General features: G+C 40.5%; 1 protein-coding gene across 1 annotated transcript in view; it reads right to left on the reverse strand.

Moving 5' to 3' along the window:
* Nucleotides 1-22,649, reverse strand: part of Tg (Transglutaminase) — a 140,875-nt gene that overhangs the window by 22,352 nt on the left and 95,874 nt on the right. The window contains exons 5-6 of the mRNA XM_070083722.1: nt 12,586-12,815; nt 10,481-10,898 (exon numbers count right to left, since the gene is read on the reverse strand). Coding sequence (XP_069939823.1) covers nt 10,481-10,898; nt 12,586-12,815 — 648 coding nt within the window. The remainder of the gene's footprint in view (nt 1-10,480; nt 10,899-12,585; nt 12,816-22,649) is intronic.

Raw genomic sequence — 22,649 nt, forward strand, 5'->3', positions numbered from 1 at the left:
CCTTACTCTTTCCTATATTCACTTTTAATTTTCTTCTTTTACATACCCTACCAAATTCATCCACCAACCTCTGCAACTTCTCTTCAGAATCTCCCACAAGCACAGTATCATCAGCAAAGAGCAACTGTGACAACTCCCACTGTGTGTTTGATTCTTTATCTTTTAACTCCACACCTCCTGCAAAGACCCTCGCATTCACTTCTCTTACAAACCCATCTATAAACATACTGAACAACCATGGTGACATTACACATCCTTGTCTAAGGCCTACTTTTACTAGGAAATAATCTCCCTCTCTCCTACATACTCTAACCTGAGCCTCACTATCCTCATAAAAACTCTTCTCTGCTTTCAGTAGCCTACCTCCTATACCATACACCTGCAACATCTGCCACATTGCCCCCCTCCCCTATCCACCTTGTCATATGCCTTTTCCAAATCCATAAATGCCACAAAAACCTCTTTATCCTTATCTAAATACTGTTCACCTGTATGTTTCACTGTAAACCCTTGGTCTACACACCCCCTACCTTTCCTAAAGCCTCCTTGTTCATCTGTTATCCTACTCTCCGTCTTACTCTTAATTCTTTCAATAATAACTACCATACACTTTACCAGGTATACTCAACGTCTGCTGCTGCTGTAGCATCGTCTGTTGCTGCTGTAGCATCGTCTGCTGCTGCTGCTGCTGCTGCTGTAGCATCGTCTGCTGCTGCTGTAACATCGTCAGCTGCTGCTGCTGCTGCTGTAGCACCGTTGTTGGTGTGGCTTATTGAGAATACCAAGGACATACACAGTGTGATAAGGCCTGTTCTGGAAGAAAATACCAAACAGGACCTACAGTACTCAGGAGGAAAAGGCACTCCCAGACTTATTCCCCTATAATTTTTGCACTCTCTTTTATCCCCTTTGCCTTTATACAAAGGAACTATGCATGCTCTCTGCCAATCCCTAGGTACCTTACCCTCTTCCATACATTTATTAAAAAATAGCACCAACCACTCCCAAAGTACATCCCCACCTGCTTTTAACATTTCTATCTTTATCCCATCTGCCTTACCCCCTTTCATTTTACCCACTGCTTCATGAACTTCCCCCACACTCACAACTGGCTCTTCCTCACTCCTACAAGATGTTATTCCTCCTTGCCCTATACACAAAATCACAGCTTCCCTATCTTCATCAACATTTAACAATTCCTCAAAATATTCCCTCCATCTTCCCGATACCTCTACTCTCCATTTAATAACTCTCCTCTCCTATTTTCAACTGTCAAATTCATTTGTTCCAATCCACTGGTTCGCTGCTGCACCACCGTGTTCTTTCGTGTTTTTTACGGTCTTTCTTGCGTGCTAGAACTTTAAACTGTGCCAGTGAACTTATAAGATACAGTGGACCCCCGCCTTACAATATTAATCCGTTCCTGAGAGCTCATTGTAAGCCAAAATTATCGTTAGCTAAATTAATTTTCCCCATAAGAAATAATGGCAATCAAATTAATCCGTTCCTGACACCCCAAAGTATGAAAAAAAAAAAATTTACCACATGAAATATTAATTTTAATACACACAAACTGAAGAAGACATGCACAATTACTACTCTAAGAATAGAATACTACATGACACTTACCTTTATTGAAGATCTGGTGATGATTGATGGGATGGGAGGAGGGGAGAGTGTGGAAGTTATTGTTTAGAAGGGGAATCCCCTTCCATTAGGACTTGAGGTAGCAAGTCCTTTTCTGGGGTTACTTCCCTTCTTCTTTTAATGCCACTGGGACCAGCTTGAGAGTCACTGGACCTCTGTCGCACAACAAATCTGTCCATAGAGCACTGTACCTCCCGTTCCTTTAAGACTTTCCTAAAATGCGCCATAACATTGTCATTGTACAGGTTGCCAACATGGCTTGCAGTAGCTGTGTCAGGGTGATTTTCATCCATAAAGGTTTGCAGTTCAACCCACTATGCACACATTTCCTTAATCTCTTTTTTCAATTCCATACTAATTCTTGCCCTTTTTACCACAGGGATGGCAGTAGAAGCTTTCTTGGGCTCCATCAATGGTGACTTATTTTGCAGTTACAAGCACTAAAAACACTGGGATAATGTGAAATGTACCGAATGTATGAGTAGATGCGACCGCACTGGCTGTCTTGTAAACACTGGTGCTGAGGCCACACGTGGGACGTGTCCTGGACGAATCACGTAAGGCGAGTTTTTTATCGTGAGGAGAGGCAAAATTTTTGCATTCAAATGCTTTGTATGGCAGATTTAATGTAGCGCGATGTGTTCATATAGTGGGGGTCCAATGTATATCCCTCCAGTGCTTGGAACTAATCTAGCAGAAAGTAATATCTACCAAGTCAAAAAAAGAGATTCCGTGTACAGTAACAAAGCAGAGCCATACTCTCAGAGGGGAACTTTAGGCCTAGAGTGCTGTTGTAAAATAATATTATAACTTTTTTGTCAGAGGAAAGACAGTCTCCCTGATAATAGTGTGTTATACAAAGTGTTATTGTGTACACAGTGGTACCGTAGTATTTTTTTTTTTTTAACAAGTCGGCTGTCTCCCACCGAGGCAGGGTGACCCAAAAAGAAAGAAAATCCCCAAAAAGAAAATACTTTCATTATCATTCAACACTTTCACCTCACTCACACATAATCACTGTTTTTGCAGAGGTGCTCAGAATACAACAGTTTAGAAGTATATACGTATAAAAATACACAATATATTCCTCCAAACTGCCAATATCCCAAACCCCTCCTTTAGAGTGCAGGCATTGTACTTCCCATTTCCAGGACTCAAGTCCGGCTATATAAAAATAACCGGTTTCCCTGAATCCCTTCACTAAATATTACCCTGCTCACACTCCAACAGATCATCAGGTCCCAACTACCATTCGTCTCCATTGACTCCTATCGAACACGCTCATGCACGCATGCTGGAAGTCCAAGCCTCTCCCCCACAAAACCTCTCTTACCCCTTCCTTCCAACCTTTTCTAGGACGACCCCTACCCCGCCTTCCTTACCCTACAGATTTATACGCTCTCCATGTCATTCTACTTTGATCCATTCTCTCTAAATGACCAAACCACCTCAACAACCCCTCTTCAGCCCTCTGACTAATACTTTTATTAACTCCACACCTTCTCCTAATTTCCACACTCCGAATTTTCTGCATAATATTTACACCACACATTGCCCTTAGACAGGACATCTCCACTACCTCCTCGCTGCTGCATTCACAACCCAAGCTTCACACCCATATAAGAGTGTTGGTACTACTATACATGTACTTTCATACATTCCCTTCTTTGCCTCCATAGATAACGTTTTTTGTCTCCACATATACCTCAACGCACTACTCACCTTTTTTCTCTCATCAATTCTATGATTAACCTCATCCTTCATAAATCCATCCATACCATAGTATATAGATAATAAATGATAAGGTGAAATTTAAAAGTGAAGTGTTAGGCCTAAAGAGGCAGGTTCATCTTGTAAACAGTTGCCAGCAGTCGCCAGAACCTCTCACACAGGTCGGCTAGTGTACCTGACTTACAAATTAGTGATACCAGAGGTAAAACATTCCTGTTGAAATAAGAAGAGGTGCAAAATCTGTATTTCTACAGTTTTGTAGAAATACGATAAACAGTGTATAATTGTTAGTATGTACTTATTGTGATGGAGTGACGTATACAGTTTGTGGTAAACCTGTAGTTAGCAGTAGTCGCAATATACTCAATGAAAATCAAATATTCCTCCAATAATCTTCATTACAGAAGCCACCAGCACCCAAACACCCAAGTTATACTTTCTGTATCAAACTGAACACATATTACTCTGTTTAATATTTTTCCAGAGTCCTTTTCATGAGCTAGTCTTCTTCTTTGTTGGGGTTATCAGGGCCACTGAGAGCATAAGCCGTATCGAGCCCGGTTTCTCGATGGTACGAGAAAAAATTGTTTCCCAAGGCTGGGCGATGAGAGAAAAGGAACAAAAGTTCCTTTGTAAATAGAGATAGAAACTTGAAGTTTCCAATTAGATCCGGTGGATGCCCTTGCCAAGCCCCAGCAGAGAGGGATGCCCACACTCCCACCTGAGTTCAGTAACTGGATTCCCACCAAAGACTGTTAAAGAATTTTCTGTAGGGCAGAAAAAATGGAGCTGGCTAAATTAAGCCAATATACAGGTGCCCCTCCTGTAGAGTGCCCGGCGGGCAAAATAGACGAGGACAAGCGTCCCAGAGAGAACGGTGGAAATTTGTCACTGATACACAGGCGAGAGAGAGACGTACACACCCGATGAAGGCCGGCGCAGAAGTCCCCCATGAGCTAGTCCAAAACCACCCAGTGATCCACTAATCCAGATTTGCTCGGATTGCCTAGATTGCCCGGATTTTGTCCAATGATAGGATTCAAACGGATTCATTGATAACAAGATATGGTGGACCCCCGCATACCGTACGCATCGCATACCGTACAATCCGCATACCGGACGCTTTGATCGCAAAAATTTTGCCTCGCATACCGCCCAAAAACCCGCTCACCGCCCTTCGTCCGAGACGCGTCCAATGTGCGGCCTGAGCCACGCTCACATGTTCCGCCGGTGGCATTGTTTACCAGCCAGCCTCCGCGGTAACATCCAAGCATACAATCGGAACATTTCGTATTATTACAGTGTTTTTGGTGATTTTTTTCTGGAAAATAAGTGACCATGGGCCCCAAGAAGGCTTCTAGTGCCAACACTACAGCAATAAGGGTGAGAATTACTATGGAGATGAAGAAAAAGATCATTGATAAGTATGAAAGTGGAGTGCGTGTCTCCGAGCTGGCCAGGTTGTATAATAAACCCCAATCAACCATCGCTACTATTGGTGGTACAGCTGCTGCTGTACCACTGTCAGCTGCTGCTGCACTGTCAGCTGCTGCTGTACTGTCAGCTGCTGCTGCTGTACCACCGTCAGCTGCTGCTGCTGCTGCTGCTGTAGTACCGTCTGCTGCTGCTGTAGCATCGTCTTGTGCTGCTGTAGCATAGTCTGTTGCTGCTGTAGCATCGTCTGCTGCTGCTGTAGCATCATCTGTTGCTGCTGTAGCATCGTCTGTTGCTGCTGTAGCATCGTCTGTTGCTGCTGTAGCATCGTCTGCTGCTGCTGTAGCATCGTCTGTTGCTGCTGTAGCATCGTCTGTTGCTGCTGTAGCATCGTCTGCTGCTGCTGTAGCATCGTCTGTTGCTGCTGTAGCATCGTCTGTTGCTGCTGTACCACCGTCAGCTGCTGCTGTAGCACCGTTGTTGGTGTGGCTTATTGAGAATACCAAGAAACAATTAACCCCAGAGGATTTGCCACCCAGGATAACCCAAAAAAGTCAGTGTCATCGAAGACTGTCTAACTTATTTCCATTGGGGTCCTTAATCTTGTCTCCCAGGATGCAACCCACACCAGTCGACTAACACCCAGGTGAACAGGGAAAAATGCCTGGAACTAGTGCTCATATTGGTGAATTTAAAGCCAGCAAAGGTTGGTTTGAGAGATTTAAGAATCGTAGTGGCATACACAGTGTGATAAGGCATGTTCTGGAAGAAAATGCCAAACAGGACCTACAGTACTCAGGAGGAAAAGGCACTCCCAGGATGTCATCAGTCCTGTATCAATAAAGGTAAGTGTCATTTATTCTTCAGTCGACTAACACTGTGTTTTCGAAACCAGGTGAACAGGGAAAAACGCCTGGAACTAGTGCTCATATTGGTGAATTTAAAGCCAGCAAAGGTTGGTTTGAGAGATTTAAGAATCGTAGTGGCATACACAGTGTGATAAGGCATGTTCTGGAAGAAAATGCCAAACAGGACCTACAGTACTCAGGAGGAAAAGGCACTCCCAGGACACAGTGTCTCATCAGTCATTGCTGTATCTTCAATAAAGGTAAGTGTCATTTATTCTTCATTTAGTAGAGTAGTACATGCACAATATATATTGTGCATGTACTACTCTACTATTGTGCATGTATCCTTCTCTTTGTGTGTAGGAAAATGTATATTTCATGTGGTAAAAATTTTTTTTTCATACTTTTGGGTGTCTTGCACGGATTAATTTAATTTCCATTATTTCTTATGGGGAAAATTCATTCGCATACCGAACATTTCGCATAACAACCAGCCCTCTTGCACGGATTAAGGTCGCTATGCGGGGGTCCACTGTATTCGACTGGTTTCATTAACTGACGGGGCTTTACGCACCCTCATCAAACATCCAAACAGTAACTACAACAAATAGATACAATACAGATTGACAGCTCTACTGTTAAGGTGATTATCAGCAAAAATATATAGTGATCCACAAACCGGATTCTTCTGGATTCGCCGGATTCGGGTGGATTTAAATAGTTTTCGTTGGAAATAAAGCCAAACTGAAAGATCTGTTAGAGAAAAAAATTAAATACTTCTAGGAATTATAGACTACCTAGTTAGGAGAGTTGTCAAGTATTGTAAGATGACCACCACCATGAAGCTCTGTGTAGTCTGCAGAAAGGGTAAGGGACGAAAACATGCCTGGATTGCTTGTCATCTCTGTGGTAAATGGTCCCATAGTATATGCAGGGATTTTAAACCAGTGACCACACGTGACATAAACTCAGAGAGATGTTTTTGGGTCTGCCCAAATGAGATACACCTGTATGAGGAAATGACATCTATATTAAAAGATCCTTCTTGAAAGACATGTCAGCACGATATGACACCTGGGAAAATACGATGGGTGGTAAGGGCGGGGCTGTCTTGGACAGTGCTCCTGAGGGTGATAGTGCTGTCCTGGAGGACAGTGCTGAGGGTGCTAGTGTAGTCCTGGAGGACAGTGCTGAGGGTGCTGGTGTAGTCCTGGAGGACAGTGCCAAGGGTGCTGGTGTAGTCCTGGAGGACAGTGCTCCTGAGAGTGCTAGTGATGTCCTGGAAGACAGTGCTTGTGAGGTTACTAGTGTTGTCCTGGAGGGCAGTGAAGACAATGCTATTTGGTCCACAGAGGTTCAAAATAGACACAGCTGGAGATGGACCAAAAGGGAATGATGACTCAGGGAACAGTGTCAACACACTACCAGCAAAACTGGTGGAAGCACTGATGCCCATACAGGGGTGAAAGATAGGGAGGAAACAGGAAAAATAAATGCACCACCAGCAAATGCAGCTACAATAAATCCTAGGAAACAGAATTACAATACTATATGTAAATACTATGCCTTGGGTATCTACAGGCATGGTAAATCTGGTAAAACTGGTGGGACATGCACCTTTGACCATCCCAAAACAATGCTGCACCCACATGACAACAGGAGAGTGCAACTTCCCCTTCTGTAGCTTATTTCACCCAGAAATGTGTCACTCATCAATCCATGAAAGAAAATGCTACAATGCATACTGCCAGGCACATCATCTAAAGGGGGCTAGAAGACAGACCAGCCAGACTATGGGAAACAAAAGAGAGGAGCCATAACCTCTCCAGGGACAGAGGTTTTTTAGGGCTAGGAGGGAAAAAAAGACTGGCAAGAAATGACAATAATCCTACACCAACTGAAAACACTTCTGGAGCAGAGGCACGGACATTGGCCTCTACTCTACACCAATATAATGACATTTGTCTTTGCAAACATACAGGGTCTAAAGCCGTCAAAAAACAACAAAATTCCTTACATCAAGGGACTGCTCAAGGAGTCAAATGCAATGTTTGCAGCTTTCACAGAGACCCACATAAAGGATCATTATGACAAGGAAATATCCTTCAACATTATTGCTACTCCTTCTTTAGCTCTAACTAATCCCATTTATTTCTCCCCACTGAAACTCTCCTACCCCCTTCAGTTTTGTTTCACTTAAAGCCAGGACATCCAGCTTCTCATTCATAACATCCACAATCATCTCTTTCTTATCATTCGCACAAGATCCACGCACATTCAAACATCCCACTGTGATGGCTTTCTTCTTTTTCGTTTTAGTAGGCTATAAAAGAAAAGGGATTACTAGCCCATTGTTCCCGGCATTTTAGTTGACTTTTACAATACGCATGGCTTACATAGGAAAGATTCTTATTCCACCTCCCCATGGATATGAAAGGAAAAGCAATAAGAACAAGAACTATTAAGATAAAATCAAAGAAAACTCAGATGAGTGTGTATACAATAAACATGTACATGTATGTGTAGTGTGACCTAAGTGTAAGTAGAAGTAGCAAGATGTACCTGAAATCTTGCATGTTTATGAGACAGAAAAAAGACACCAGCAATCCTACCATCATGTAAAACAAATACAGGCTTCCTTTTTACACTCACTTGGTAGGATGGTAGTACCTCCCTGAATGGCTGCTGTATACCAACCTACTACCTACAAAAATAAACATATAGCTCAATTGAGGATGGGATTCGAACCCACGTGGGGAGACCCTACTGGATTAACAATCCAATGCCTTAACTATTCAGCCACTTCGTTTTGTGCCACTTACCTGTTATAATTTCATTACCTATCTCCTGTCCTGTCTACTTGTAAATTTATTTGCAAATACCACGTGTAATTACATTATGCAATAATTACATGTAGTACGATATTTTATTAATAGTCCAAGAAATTTAGAAAAGGCGTATGACAGGGTGGATAGGGGAGCAATGTGGCAGATGTTGCAGGTGTATGGTGTAGGAGGTAGGTTACTGAAAGCAGTGAAGAGTTTATACGAGGATAGTGAGGCTCAGGTTAGAGTATGTAGGAGAGAGGGAGATTATTTCCCAGTAAAAGTAGGACTTAGACAAGGATGTGTGAAGTCACTGTGGTTGTTCAATATATTTATAGATGGGGTTGTAAGAGAAGTAAATGTGAGGGTCTTGGCAAGAGGCGTGGAGTTAAAAGATAAAGAATCACACATAAAGTGGGAGTTGTCACAGTTGCTCTTTGCTGATGACACTGTGCTCTTGGGAGATTCTGAAGAGAAGTTGCAGAGGTTGGTGGATGAATTTGGTAGGGTATGCAAAAGAAGAAAATTAAAAGTGAATACAGGAAAGAGTAAGGTTATGAGGATAACAGAAAGATTAGGTGATGAAAGATTGGATATCAGATTGGAGGGAGAGAGTATGGAGGAGGTGAATGTATTCAGATATTTGGGAGTGGACGTGTCAGCGGATGGGTCTATGAAAGATGAGGTGAATCATAGAATTGATGAGGGGAAAAGGGTGAGCGGTGCACTTAGGAGTCTGTGGAGACAAAGAACTTTGTCCTTGGAGGCAAAGAGGGGAATGTATGAAAGTATAGTTTTACCAACGCTCTTATATGGGTGTGAAGCATGGGTGATGAATGTTGCAGCGAGGAGAAGGCTGGAGGCAGTGGAGATGTCATGTCTGAGGGCAATGTGGGGTGTGAATATAATGCAGAGAATTCGTAGTTTGGAAGTTAGGAGGAGGTGCGGGATTACCAAAACTGTTGTCCAGAGGGCTGAGGAAGGGCTGTTGAGGTGGTTCGGACATGTAGAGAGAATGGAGCGAAAGAGAATGACTTCAAGAGTGTATCAGTCTGTAGTGGAAGGAAGGCGGGGTAGGGGTCGGCCTAGGAAAGGTTGGAAGGAGGGGGTAAAGGAGGTTTTGTGTGCGAGGGGCTTGGACTTCCAGCAGGCATGCGTGAGCGTGTTTGATAGGAGTGAATGGAGACAAATGGTTTTTAATACTTGACGTGCTGTTGGAGTGTGAGCAAAGTACATTTATGAAGGGATTCAGGGAAACCGGCAGGCCGGACTTGAGTCCTGGAGATGGGAAGTACAGTGCCTGCACTCTGAAGGAGGGGTGTTAATGTTGCAGTTTAAAAACTGTAGTGTAAAGCACCCTTCTGGCAAGACAGTGATGGAGTGAATGATGGTGAAAGTTTTTCTTTTTCGGGCCACCCTGCCTTGGTGGGAATTGGCCAGTGTGTTAATAAAAAAAAAATAATATAAAAATACCTGTAGGTGGCAGGTATTTTAATTTATGAAGTAGGATTAGTTCCTGAAAACATACATTCTTAAGTGTCTTATGCAGCTCCTAGATTATTCAACTGGTTGTCAGGGTTTGTTATGAGGCAGGCATTTGTTCATCCTGTTGATCAGACTGTTACTCTTAAATGAACTTGAGTATATCTTCTTCATCATTGTTATTGCTTCATTTATAAATTGATGTGCAAGCACTTGTGAATTTCTTGAAACAGGTACTCAAGAGTAACAAAATCCTAATTATTACTACTATTATTATAATATTATAGTAGTTTCAAAGTGTTAGTATTGACATCAAACTGATAAATCTATTTTACACCCTATTCTAATTTTCTGTTTTAAAATATCTAACAGCTAAATTCTAGTACTGTATAGTGTGGAATTTGTGTATTGTACTTTCAAGCATGAATAGTTCAAAATTCACAGTATTAAAAAAGTTATTTCTTTCACGAATATTTCCTTTATAGGTATAAAAACATTATAACAGACTCTCACCATCACTTTCCTCTTGTGGTGTAGCATCGATAACCTGCCAGCCATTGAACTCCGCCCCTAGATCATCCCTAGTCATCCACACTTCATTCCAAACATGAAAATTCCACACAGAGTCAGAGTTGAGATGCTCAATCGCTTTTCCATTGTCATCGAAGAAGGTATCAATGGTGAGGGAATTGTGAGTATCATGGGCAGACGAGAAGTTGGTAATAGAACGGCAAGGTATGCCCAGTGTCCTGCAGGCAGTCGTGACTACGCCAGAAAACACCCAGCATTGTCCATACTTGACTGGCTTCTTTGTCTTGTAGTATTCCTGAAGAATAAGCTGAGAACCACCCCACTTTGTTGGGGAACAGCCACCACTGTAGTCATCACTCCAGTTGCCCACAAGAATACCCTCATCATCCGGAGAGTTTACCTGCAAGGAAAGATTTGAATATAGTACCAACCAAAATAAGGTAAGTAATTTAATAGTAAACATATAGTAAATCCTCTCAATGCATCAAGTTAGGTGGGTGTCTTACAACACGATTCAGAAAAGTGAAAAAAAAAAAAAAAATCCTAACAGGCAAAAATCTTGATACTTAATGCCATAAAGCATGAAAGAAATGGCTAACATGTGAAATTTTGATACCACACTTCTAAAACAAAGTTACACAAAAAAAATTGTATTATACTACAGTAATGCAGGATTCCATCCCTCTCACTGACAACCCATGGTACCTAGTTTCATTCTGAAAGGAATTTGTGCACCACTCTGTGGTTATTTTTTTACTAAGAATAAAAATATGTGTGAATCAATGACATTATTGAAGAAAATGGAAGTGCTAGATATAATCAAAGATGGTGCATTTGTGGTGGGAACTGCTTGCGAGTTTTGTGTGAAGGTATCAACCGGTTAGCCAGACTTTAGTCCTGGAGGTGGGAATGCAGTGCCTGCACTGAAGGAGGGTGGGGATATTGCTGTCAGAAGGGACATCTAAACTGTAGTATCAGCATGCCTCGGGCAAGACAGTAGAGCGAGTGATGTTTGAAGTATTTCTTCTTTCTCGGGTCACTGTATCTCAGTGGGAGAGAGGTGTGTTAAAAAATAATTAACTTCATTACTAAACACTATGGCAGTTCTTATCAACAGTGAATATTAATTTTTAGTTGCCAAGCAAATATCTTTTCTATTTCATCAGCGATAATGATTATAATTCATTATACGTATTTAGGGAAGCCCTAAACCTACAGGGGAGGTCATAGAGCACCTGGAGAATGAGAAATAATTAGGTTCAATTCAAGGAAGGCAAGAACAGGTTCAATTCCTTCGATCAAAAGCCCTTAACCAATTGTATTTGGTGTTACTGAAAATAAAACTGGTTTTGGGTGTCAAGATGTAAAAGAGAAATAAACAGTGGTCATAGGACACTGCCTATGTAGATAAGTAGGTAAAAATTGTCACTTACAGATGTAGTCTCACTTGGGTAGGATGTGATGCAAGACAGTGCATAGCCTCTTGATCCATAATGTTCTAGTTTGAGGAGTACAATATTGTAGTCTGCTCTATTAATAAAAGCTTTTCTTAAATTAATGAAGAGGTGTACTGGATATGTATTGTTTTCTAGAGATGTGTAGACAGAGTTAAAGCATTTTATTAATGCACTATTTGAACTTTTTTTAACCTGAAATCTACTTGCCATGGGTTAAGAATACTGTGTTTTGTTATGAGTTCATTTGCTATTTCACATTATGTGCAGATTGTCACAAATGTAACCTGCATATTATGAGAGGATTTGTTGTACTTATAACAACAGAATAAAAATTTATATAAATATAAAAGACATAAACATAAATCAAATACCAATTTTAGTCCCTAATAAAATAATATACAGTGGACCCCTGGTTTACGATCAGCTCCCAATGCGACCAATTATGTAAGTGTATTTATGTAAGTGCGTTTGTATGTGTATGTTTGGGGGTCTGAAATGGACTAATCTAATTCCCAATATTCCTTATGGGAACAAATTCGGTCAGTACTGACACCTGAACATACTTCTGGAATGAAATAATATCGTAAACCGGGGATCCACTGTACTGACAATTATCTAATGACAACTAACCCCAGCAGAAATTGCTCTGGTCACTTTGACGGGATCATTTCTGTTGGCAGGAGACATTTTGCATACAGTTGTGAGCATATACAGCACACATTCTAGGATATGCTCCTCAAACTGGGCAAAATTCCATGGGCAAGGCCTCAAGCGTGAGGTTGTGCCACGCCAGATAAGACCAGAGTCATTGAGGACATATTCCTGACTCTCTGCTTCATCCTCCAAGTACACTGAATCATCTGAAAGATTTCATACAAAGGTGATTAATGCCTATTGAAATATTTTTTAAAGACAGTGTTTCAAGCAACCTTGCTACCAGTAGCACCCAAAATATATGCCAAGGTGTTTTTTTTTTTTTATTAGTTTCTGAGTGACCCAAGCTAAACTTCTCATCAAAGCCACTACCCCACCTGATGTAGCCAGCCCACAAACAGCAAGATAATTTAGGTTATCAGTGTCTAGAAGAGTATTAGCTCTTTTATTGGCTATGCATCTATTGATAACTTTACTTTTGTGCCAGGATTAGTAACAAGGATTTTATTTATTATACATAAATACAGGGTGCACTGTTTTTTTTTTAATCATTACAACTGGAAGAGTACAATACTAATGCAAAGTGCAAAATATGCATACCATTTCAGGTGTTCACTGAGGTGGTAAGGTTTTTGCTATCACTTAAGTGCTGTGCCTGTAGTCTAAAAACCAAACTACGAAAGGCTATGTAGTCTTTTATAGATATGCAAGCATGAAAATATGTGGGAAAATTTTTTAGGGTATATTTTTAGCAATAGCCGAACAACAGAAGCAGTGAACATAAAACACTTGTTTAACTGGTTAGTATTCTCCAATCCACTGACATGCAAGAGAATAATTATATTTTGGTAATCTGCTCAGTGGCCAAGATAACTGAAAAGCAAGGCTTTACCAATGACTTTGCACCATGGCTAGTGGCCATAATAATACTTGTGCTCAACATTATTTCTTTGCTTGATGGCTCAAGTGTGTCTGATCAATCACCTGAAATTACATTCACATTAGTCCCAGTGTAGAGACACCTGTTTGTCTGTATCTCACAAGGGAGTTCACCTTACTGCACCTGACAATAAATGAACCTAAGAGAAGGCAGTCAGAGGATGTTCAGACAAACCTTTACTCTAGTACAGGTTGGCCATCACTAATCCAGCATCATCGGGACCTGTAGGGTGCTGGATTAGTAATCTTGCTGAATCACAGAGTGGTTAGGTTAGAATGCACTTAACCCAACGGCGATATTTATGCATCGGCGATTTCACCCAATTTATGCCCCATTTTTGGCCCATTCCATTGTTCCAGTCTACCAAACTCATAGCTATTTCACTAGTATTCCTTCTGTAGTGTTGTTTAAATTCAGCAAGGTTTATACAAGCTTTGCACTGAACCTTACCCTCAGTGCAACTCTTGCAAGAACAGATTTGCAAGGGTTCTTGCAAGATCTGCTTTTGTTTCTGGTTTGTTATACAAAATGGCTAGATGGTTTATTATGTGTTAAAACCCACTGATTACACAATGGTCTTTAAGGACCCCAATGAAAATAAATCACTTTGACTTTTTGGGGTTATCCTAGGTTCTCTACACATACAATGCTATGTATGATAATCTATTTACAGTACAACCCCAGTTTTCATAATTAATCTGTTCCAGAAGGTTGGCCGAAATCTGAAATGGTCGAAAATCGAAGTTACATTTCCCATAAGAAATATTGTAAATCCAATTAATCCGTTTCATACACCCAAAAATATTAGAAAAAATAGATTTTATAGAGAATAACTATAGTTGTACATACAGATTACAATGAGAAATAAATATAAATGACTAATTTTAATGATAAATGAACATTACATACATTTATTGAAGACTCTTGTTGGTGAGTAGTAATTTGAGGTCCCAGAGGGACTACATCCCAGGTGTATACCTAATGGCTACATATACTGCGGCTTACAACCATATTATTACCACTGACATACCATGTTTACCGAGTTTAATAATTTCTAACAACTACCTTTAGATGCCATCATAAACAAAGGGAGAAGTAATGAATAATTCATGCCGAGAATTGTAAACAAAAGCCTTACGTACTATTAAGGGTGGTTACTGGGCCAACACAGATTCATACACGATTTCTCTGAAGCTGAACCAGAGAAAACATAATGTTTTCCTTCCACTGACTATCACCCCTGGATAGCATATAAACACTACATGTTTATATGCTATGTAACATGTTTCTTAGATAATTTTGAAGAAAATATCATAGATGGATTAATGAAAATGTCTATATTAACCTAAAATAGGACATTTAATGTGCCCAAGAGTGATTATTATTATTAAACATACATCACATATAAGCATTGCATGTTTATATGCTCTGTAACGTGTTTCTTACATAGTTTGGAAGAAAATATCAGAGATGGATTAATGAAAATGCCTATATTAATGTAAAATAAGACATTTAAAGTGCCCAAGAGTGAGTCACGAATGTAAGAGCAGCCCAGGCAGACATGATGTCTGGTACCAATGATTTCCAAGCAGATGTACGAAACCCAGGGGTAAATTTTGCATAAAAAAAAGTTCTTGAAATCCAAATTGTATGATTTCTGCACTGGCCAAAAACCGGGGGTCCACTGTAACTGTATTTGTGAATACCTGAATAAATTTACTTACTTCTATTTTGTAGACTGAGTACAAGAAACCGCCCATTCACCTATTTCAACTACCCAAAAAAGTGGTCAGAAATTGGCAATTTGGCTAATTTCACACAAATTTCAAAAGATGCCAATTTCAAAAAGGATCCAGAATAAACAATGCAGACATCCTGGCACTAAAATAACATTTTCTCTGTTCATTAGTCACATCTCCAGGCCCCTCTTATACTACTTTTACTTTCCATTTTGAATTTTTATTCACACAAAAAATAGAAGATTTACCATTATGCAGACTACTACTGCATTATTGTAATACAGTGGACCCTCGTTTTTCGTAATTAATTCATTCCAGAGAGTGTGACTATTATCGAAATTGACGATTTGCGAATCCATTTTCCCCATAAGAAATAATGTAAATCCAATTAATTCGTTCCAGACATCCAGAAGTATCAAAAAAAAATTTTTTTTACCTTAACCCTTTGAGGGTTTTCGTCGTACTAGTACGTCTTACGCGTAGGGGTTTTTGACGTACTAGTACTCATAAATTCTAGCGGCCTCAAATCTAGTGGGAGAAAGCTGGTAGGCCTTCATATGAAAGAATGGGTCTATGTGGTCAGTGTGCACAGTCTAAAAAAAATCCTGCAGCACACAGTGCATAATGAGAAAAAAAAAACTTTGACCATTTTTTTTTAATAAATCAGCGACTTTGCAGTGTATTTTCGTATGGTATTTATTGTTGTATTCTAGTTTTCTTGGTCTCATTTTATAGAATGGAAGACATATTACAGAAATTGAGATGATTTTGACTGGTTTTACAAAGAAAGGTGCCTTGAAATTGAGCTCAAAGTAGCAAAAATGTTCGATTTTTACCAAACTTCAAAAGTAAACAAATCGTGCCAAGCGTGCAATACACGTCAACTGGTGAGTCTAATATTCTTTCACAAGTGCACCAATAATATTTATACCATTTTTTACACTAATGCAGTAGTCTGCATAAGAGTAAATCTTATATTTACTCTGAAAATAAAAATTCAAAGTGGAAAGCAAAAGAATATAAGAGGGGCCTTGAGACATGACTAATGACTAGAGGAAATGTCATTTTAGTGCCAGGAATGTCTTTCTTGTTTATTCTGGACCCTATTCGGAAATTGGCATCTTTTGAAATTTGTGTGAAATTGGCAAAATTGCTAAATTCTGACCACTGTACTGGATAGTTGAATTTCATAAATGAGTGGTTTCTTGCACCCATTCGATAGAAAAAATGGAGTTCTAGCGAAATATTCATGTTTTTTGTCGACTAGTACAGTGAAATTGGCCGAAAATGGGGCTCAAAATGGGCAAAATCGCTAATGCGTAAACATCGCTGAGACCGCTAACTTTGCGAGAGCATAATTCCGTAAGTTTTCTATCAAATTTCAAACTTTTGGTGTCTTTATGATCGGGAAAAGATTCTCTATCTTTTCATAAGAGAAAATAATTTTTTTTTTTTTAAATTTGGCCGACCCTGAGAACGAGTTTCGGAGAGGGCCTGTCGACCCTCAAAGGGTTAAAGATAGATTTACATGCACAAAAGAATGATCATTCAACATGACAGTTACCTTTATTGAAGGCCGTTGTTGATGAATGGAAGACAGGGAGGAGGAGAGAGGGAAGAGAGGTTATTGTTTGGAAGGGAAATCCCCCTCCATAAGGGCTCTAGGTCCCTTCAGGGGTCACGTCCCTAGCTTAAATATAGATTTACATGCAGAAAAGAATGCCAAATAAATGTAAAGCACTAATAAAATGTATAAATGAACATTTAACATCACACTTACCTTTATTGAAGACTCTTGTTGGTGTATGGCAGACGGGGCAGAGGGAGGGGAGGCGAGTTTATTGTTGGAGAATATGACACTAATATCAACTCTACAGGAATAACATCTTGTAGGAGTGAGGAAGAGCCAGTTGTGAGTGTGGGGGAAGTTCGTGAGGCAGTAGGCAAAATGAAAGGGGGTAAGGCAGCCGGGATTGATGGGATAAAGATAGAAATGTTAAAAGCAGGTGGGGATATAGTTTTGGAGTGGTTGGTGCAATTATTTAATAAATGTATGGAAGAGGGTAAGGTACCTAGGGATTGGCAGAGAGCATGCATAGTTCCTTTGTATAAAGGCAAAGGGGATAAAAGAGAGTGCAAAAATTATAGGGGGATAAGTCTGTTGAGTGTACCTGGTAAAGTGTATGGTAGAGTTATAATTGAAAGAATTAAGAGTAAGACGGAGAATAGGATAGCAGATGAACAAGGAGGCTTTAGGAAAGGTAGGGGGTGTGTGGACCAGGTGTTTACAGTGAAACATATAAGTGAACAGTATTTAGATAAGGCTAAAGAGGTCTTTGTGGCATTTATGGATTTGGAAAAGGCATATGACAGGGTGGATAGGGGGGCAATGTGGCAGATGTTGCAAGTGTATGGTGTAGGAGGTAGGTTACTGAAAGCAGTGAAGAGTTTTTACGAGGATAGTGAGGCTCAAGTTAGAGTATGTAGGAAAGAAGGAAATTTTTTCCCAGTAAAAGTAGGCCTTAGACAAGGATGTGTGATGTCACCGTGGTTGTTTAATATATTTATAGATGGGGTTGTAAGAGAAGTAAATGCGAGGGTCTTGGCAAGAGGCGTGGAGTTAAAAGATAAAGAATCACACACAAAGTGGGAGTTGTCACAGCTGCTCTTTGCTGATGACACTGTGCTTTTGGGAGATTCTGAAGAGAAGTTGCAGAGATTGGTGGATGAATTTGGTAGGGTGTGCAAAAGAAGAAAATTAAAGGTGAATACAGGAAAGAGTAAGGTTATGAGGATAACAAAAAGATTAGGTGATGAAAGATTGAATATCAGATTGGAGGGAGAGAGTATGGAGGAGGTGAATGTATTCAGATATTTGGGAGTGGACGTGTCAGCGGATGGGTCTATGAAAGATGAGGTGAATCATAGAATTGATGAGGGAAAAAGAGTGAGTGGTGCACTTAGGAGTCTGTGGAGACAAAGAACTTTGTCCTTGGAGGCAAAGAGGGGAATGTATGAGAGTATAGTTTTACCAACGCTCTTATATGGGTGTGACGCGTGGGTGATGAATGTTGCAGCGAGGAGAAGGCTGGAGGCAGTGGAGATGTCATGTCTGAGGGCAATGTGTGGTGTGAATATAATGCAGAGAATTCGTAGTTTGGAAGTTAGGAGGAGGTGCGGGATTACCAAAACTGTTGTCCAGAGGGCTGAGGAAGGGTTGTTGAGGTGGTTCGGACATGTAGAGAGAATGGAGCGAAACAGAATGACTTCAAGAGTGTATCAGTCTGTAGTGGAAGGAAGGCGGGGTAGGGGTCGGCCTAGGAAGGGTTGGAGGGAGGGGGTAAAGGAGGTTTTGTGTGCGAGGGGCTTGGACTTCCAGCAGGCATGCGTGAGCGTGTTTGATAGGAGTGAATGGAGACAAATGGTTTTTAATACTTGACGTGCTGTTGGAGTGTGAGCAAGGTAACATTTGTGAAGGGATTCAGGGAAACCGGCGGGCCGGACTTGAGTCCTGGAGATGGGAAGTACAGTGCCTGCACTCTGAAGGAGGGGTGTTAATGTTGCAGTTTAAAAACTGTAGTGTAAAGCACCCTTCTGGCAAGACAGTGATGGAGTGAATGATGGTGAAAGTTTTTCTTTTTCGGGCCACCCTGCCTTGGTGGGAATCGGCCGGTGTGATAATAAAATAAAATAATCAACTCTACAGCTTATTTATCTATCACAATTCAACTAATATGACATAATAAACAATATAAATAACATAGAAATGGAATATACTCTAGAATGAATAAAATAAGTCATTACGTATGTTACGAGAGGTGTTGTGTTGTGTTGTTGTTGGGCCACTGAGAGCATAAGCCATCCATAATGGTGGTGAAGCAGCAGCTGAGGCAGCGGTGTTTTCTGTAGCCCTATGTAACTCCAACAACATTAGAAGAGTTGGTAGAATCCCCGAATCACTGAAGAAGGCACCCTCTACCACCATCACAACCACTACCACCCTCTACCAGCTACACAACCACTACAACCCTCTACCACCATCATAACCAATACCATCACTACCACCCTCTACCACTATCACAACTGCTACCACCCTCTACCACTATCACAACTGCTACCACTCTACCATCACCACTTTCGTATTTTTCTACAAACTTTTTCTTAAATTATATGTTTCTCACATTCTTTACCAAAGGGCTGGCACTAGAAGCTTTCTTTGGAGCCATGGTGACTTATTTAGCAATTGCAGGCACTAAAATGAATGGAATACTATGAAGTAGGTTGGTAGACAGCAACCACCCAGGGAAGTACTACCGTCCTGCCAGATGACTGTGAAACAGAAACCTGTAACTGTTTTGCATGATGGTAGGATTGCTGATTTCTTTTTCTGTCTCATAAACATGCTAGATAACAGGGATATCTTGATACTCCTACTTACACTTTGGTCACACTTCACAGACACGCACATGCATATATATATACATACATCTAGGTTTTTCTCCTTTTTCTAAATAGCTCTTGTTCTTCTTTATTTCTTCTACTGTCCATGGGGAAGTGGAAAAGAATCTTTCCTCTGTAAGCCATGCGTGTCGTATGAGACGACTAAAATGCCGGGAGCAATGGGCTAGTAACCCCTTCTCCTGTAGACATTTACTAAAAAAGAGAAGAAAAGCTTCATAAAACTGGGATGCTTGAATGTGCGTGGATGTAGTGCGGATGACAAGAAACAGATGATTGCTGATGTTACGAATGAAAGGAAGTTGGATGTCCTGGCCCTAAGCAAAACAAAGCTGAAGGGGGTAGGGGAGTTTTGGTGGGGGGAAATAAATGGGATTAAATCTGGAGTATCTGAGAGAGTTAGAGCTAAGGAAGGGGTAGCAGTAATGTTGAACGATCAGTTATGGAAGGAGAAAAGAGAATATGAATGTGTAAATTCAAGGATTTTGTGGATTAAAGTAAAGGTTGGATGCAAAAAGTGGGTCATAATAAGCTTGTATGCACCTGGAGAAGAGAGGAATGTAGAGGAGAGAGAGAGATTTTGGGAGATGTTAAGTGAATGTATAGGAACCTTTGAACCAAGTGAGAGAGTAATTGTGGTAGGGGACCTGAATGCTAAAGTAGGAAAAACTTTTAGAGAGGGTGTGGTAGGTAAGTTTGGGGTGCCAGGTGTAAATGATAATGGGAGCCCTTTGATTGAACTTTGTATAGAAAGGGGTTTAGTTATAGGTAATACATATTTTAAGAAAAAGAGGATAAATAAGTATACAAGATATGATGTAGGGCAAAATGACAGTAGTTTGTTGGATTATGTATTGGTAGATAAAAGACTGTTGAGTAGACTTCAGGATGTACATGTTTATAGAGGGGCCACAGATATATCAGATCACTTTCTAGTTGTAGCTACACTGAGAGTAAAAGGTAGATGGGATACAAGGAGAATAGAAGCATCAGGGAAGAGAGAGGTGAAAGTTTATAAACTAAAAGAGGAGGCAGTTAGGGTAAGATATAAACAGCTATTGGAGGATAGATGGGCTAATGAGAGCATAGGCAATGGGGTCGAAGAGGGATGGGGTAGGTTTAAAAATGTAGTGTTAGAGTGTTCAGCAGAAGTTTGTGGTTACAGGAAAGTGGGTGCGGGAGGGAAGAGGGGCGATTGGTGGAATGATGATGTAAAGAGAGTAGTAAGGGAGAAGAAGTTAGCATATGAGAAGTTTTTACAAAGTAGAAGTGATGCAAGGAGGGAAGAGTATATGGAGAAAAAGAGAGAGGTTAAGAGAGTGGTGAAGCAATGTAAAAAGAGAGCAAATGAGAGAGTGGGTAAGATGTTATCAACAAATTTTGTTGAAAATAAGAAAAAGTTTTGGACTGAGATTAACAAGTTAAGGAAGCCTAGAGAACAAATGGATTTGTCAGTTAAAAATAGGAGAGGAGAGTTATTAAATGGAGAGTTAGAAGTATTGGGAAGATGGAGGGAATATTTTGAGGAATTGTTAAATGTTGATGAAGTTAGGGAAGCTGTGATTTCATGTATATGGCAAGGAGGAATAACATCTTGTAGGAGTGAGGAAGAGCCAGTTGTGAGTGTGAGGGAAGTTCGTGAGGCAGTAGGTAAAATGAAAGGGAGTAAGGCAGCCGGGATTGATGGGATAAAGATAGAAATGTTAAAAGCAGGTGGGGATATAGTTTTGGAGTGGTTGGAGATATTATTTAATAAATGTATGGAAGAGGGTAAGGTACCTAGGGATTGGCAGAAAGCATGCATAGTTCCTTTGTATAAAGGCAAAGGGGACAAAAGAGAGTGCAAAAATTATAGGGGGATAAGTCTGTTGAGTATACCTGGTAAAGTGTATGATAGAGTTATTATTGAAAGAATTAAGAGTAAGACGGAAAATAGGATAGATGAACAAGGAGGCTTTAGTAAAGGTAGGGGGTGTGTGGACCAGGTGTTAACAGTGAAACATATAAGTGAACAGTATTTAGATAAGGCTAAAGAGGTTTTTGTGGCATTTATGGATTTGGAAAAGGCGTATGACAGGGTGGATAGGGGGGCAATGTGGCAGATGTTGCAGGTGTATGGTGTAGGAGGTAGGTTACTGAAAGCAGTGAAGAGTTTTTACGAGGATAGTGAGGCTCAAGTTAGAGTATGTAGGAAAGAGGGAAATTATTTCCCAGTAAAAGTAGGCCTTAGACAAGGATATGTGATGTCACCGTGGTTTTTTAATATATTTATAGATGGGGTTGTAAGAGAAGTAAATGCGAGGGTCTTGGCAAGAGGCGTGGAGTTAAAAGATAAAGAATCACACATAAAGTGGGAGTTGTCACAGTTGCTCTTTGCTGATGACACTGTGCTCTTGGGAGATTCTGAAGAGAAGTTGCAGAGATTGGTGGATGAATTTGGTAGGGTATGCAAAAGAAGAAAATTAAAAGTGAATACAGGAAAGAGTAAGGTTATGAGGATAACAGAAAGATTAGGTGATGAAAGATTGGATATCAGATTGGAGGGAGAGAGTATGGAGGAGGTGAATGTATTCAGATATTTGGGAGTGGACGTGTCAGCGGATGGGTCTATGAAAGATGAGGTGAATCATAGAATTGATGAGGGGAAAAGGGTGAGTGATGCACTTAGGAGTCTGTGGAGACAAAGAACTTTGTCCTTGGAGGCAAAGAGGGGAATGTATGAGAGTATAGTTTTACCAATGCTCTTATATGGGTGTGAAGCATGGGTGATGAATGATGCAGCGAGGAGAAGGCTGGAGGCAGTGGAGATGTCATGTCTGAGGGCAATGTGTGGTGTGAATATAATGCAGAGAATTCGTAGCTTGGAAGTTAGGAGGAGGTGCGGGATTACCAAAACTGTTGTC

This window comes from Cherax quadricarinatus, chromosome 10 (genome assembly GCF_038502225.1).
Source record: "Cherax quadricarinatus isolate ZL_2023a chromosome 10, ASM3850222v1, whole genome shotgun sequence".
Lineage (NCBI taxonomy): Eukaryota > Metazoa > Arthropoda > Malacostraca > Decapoda > Parastacidae > Cherax > Cherax quadricarinatus.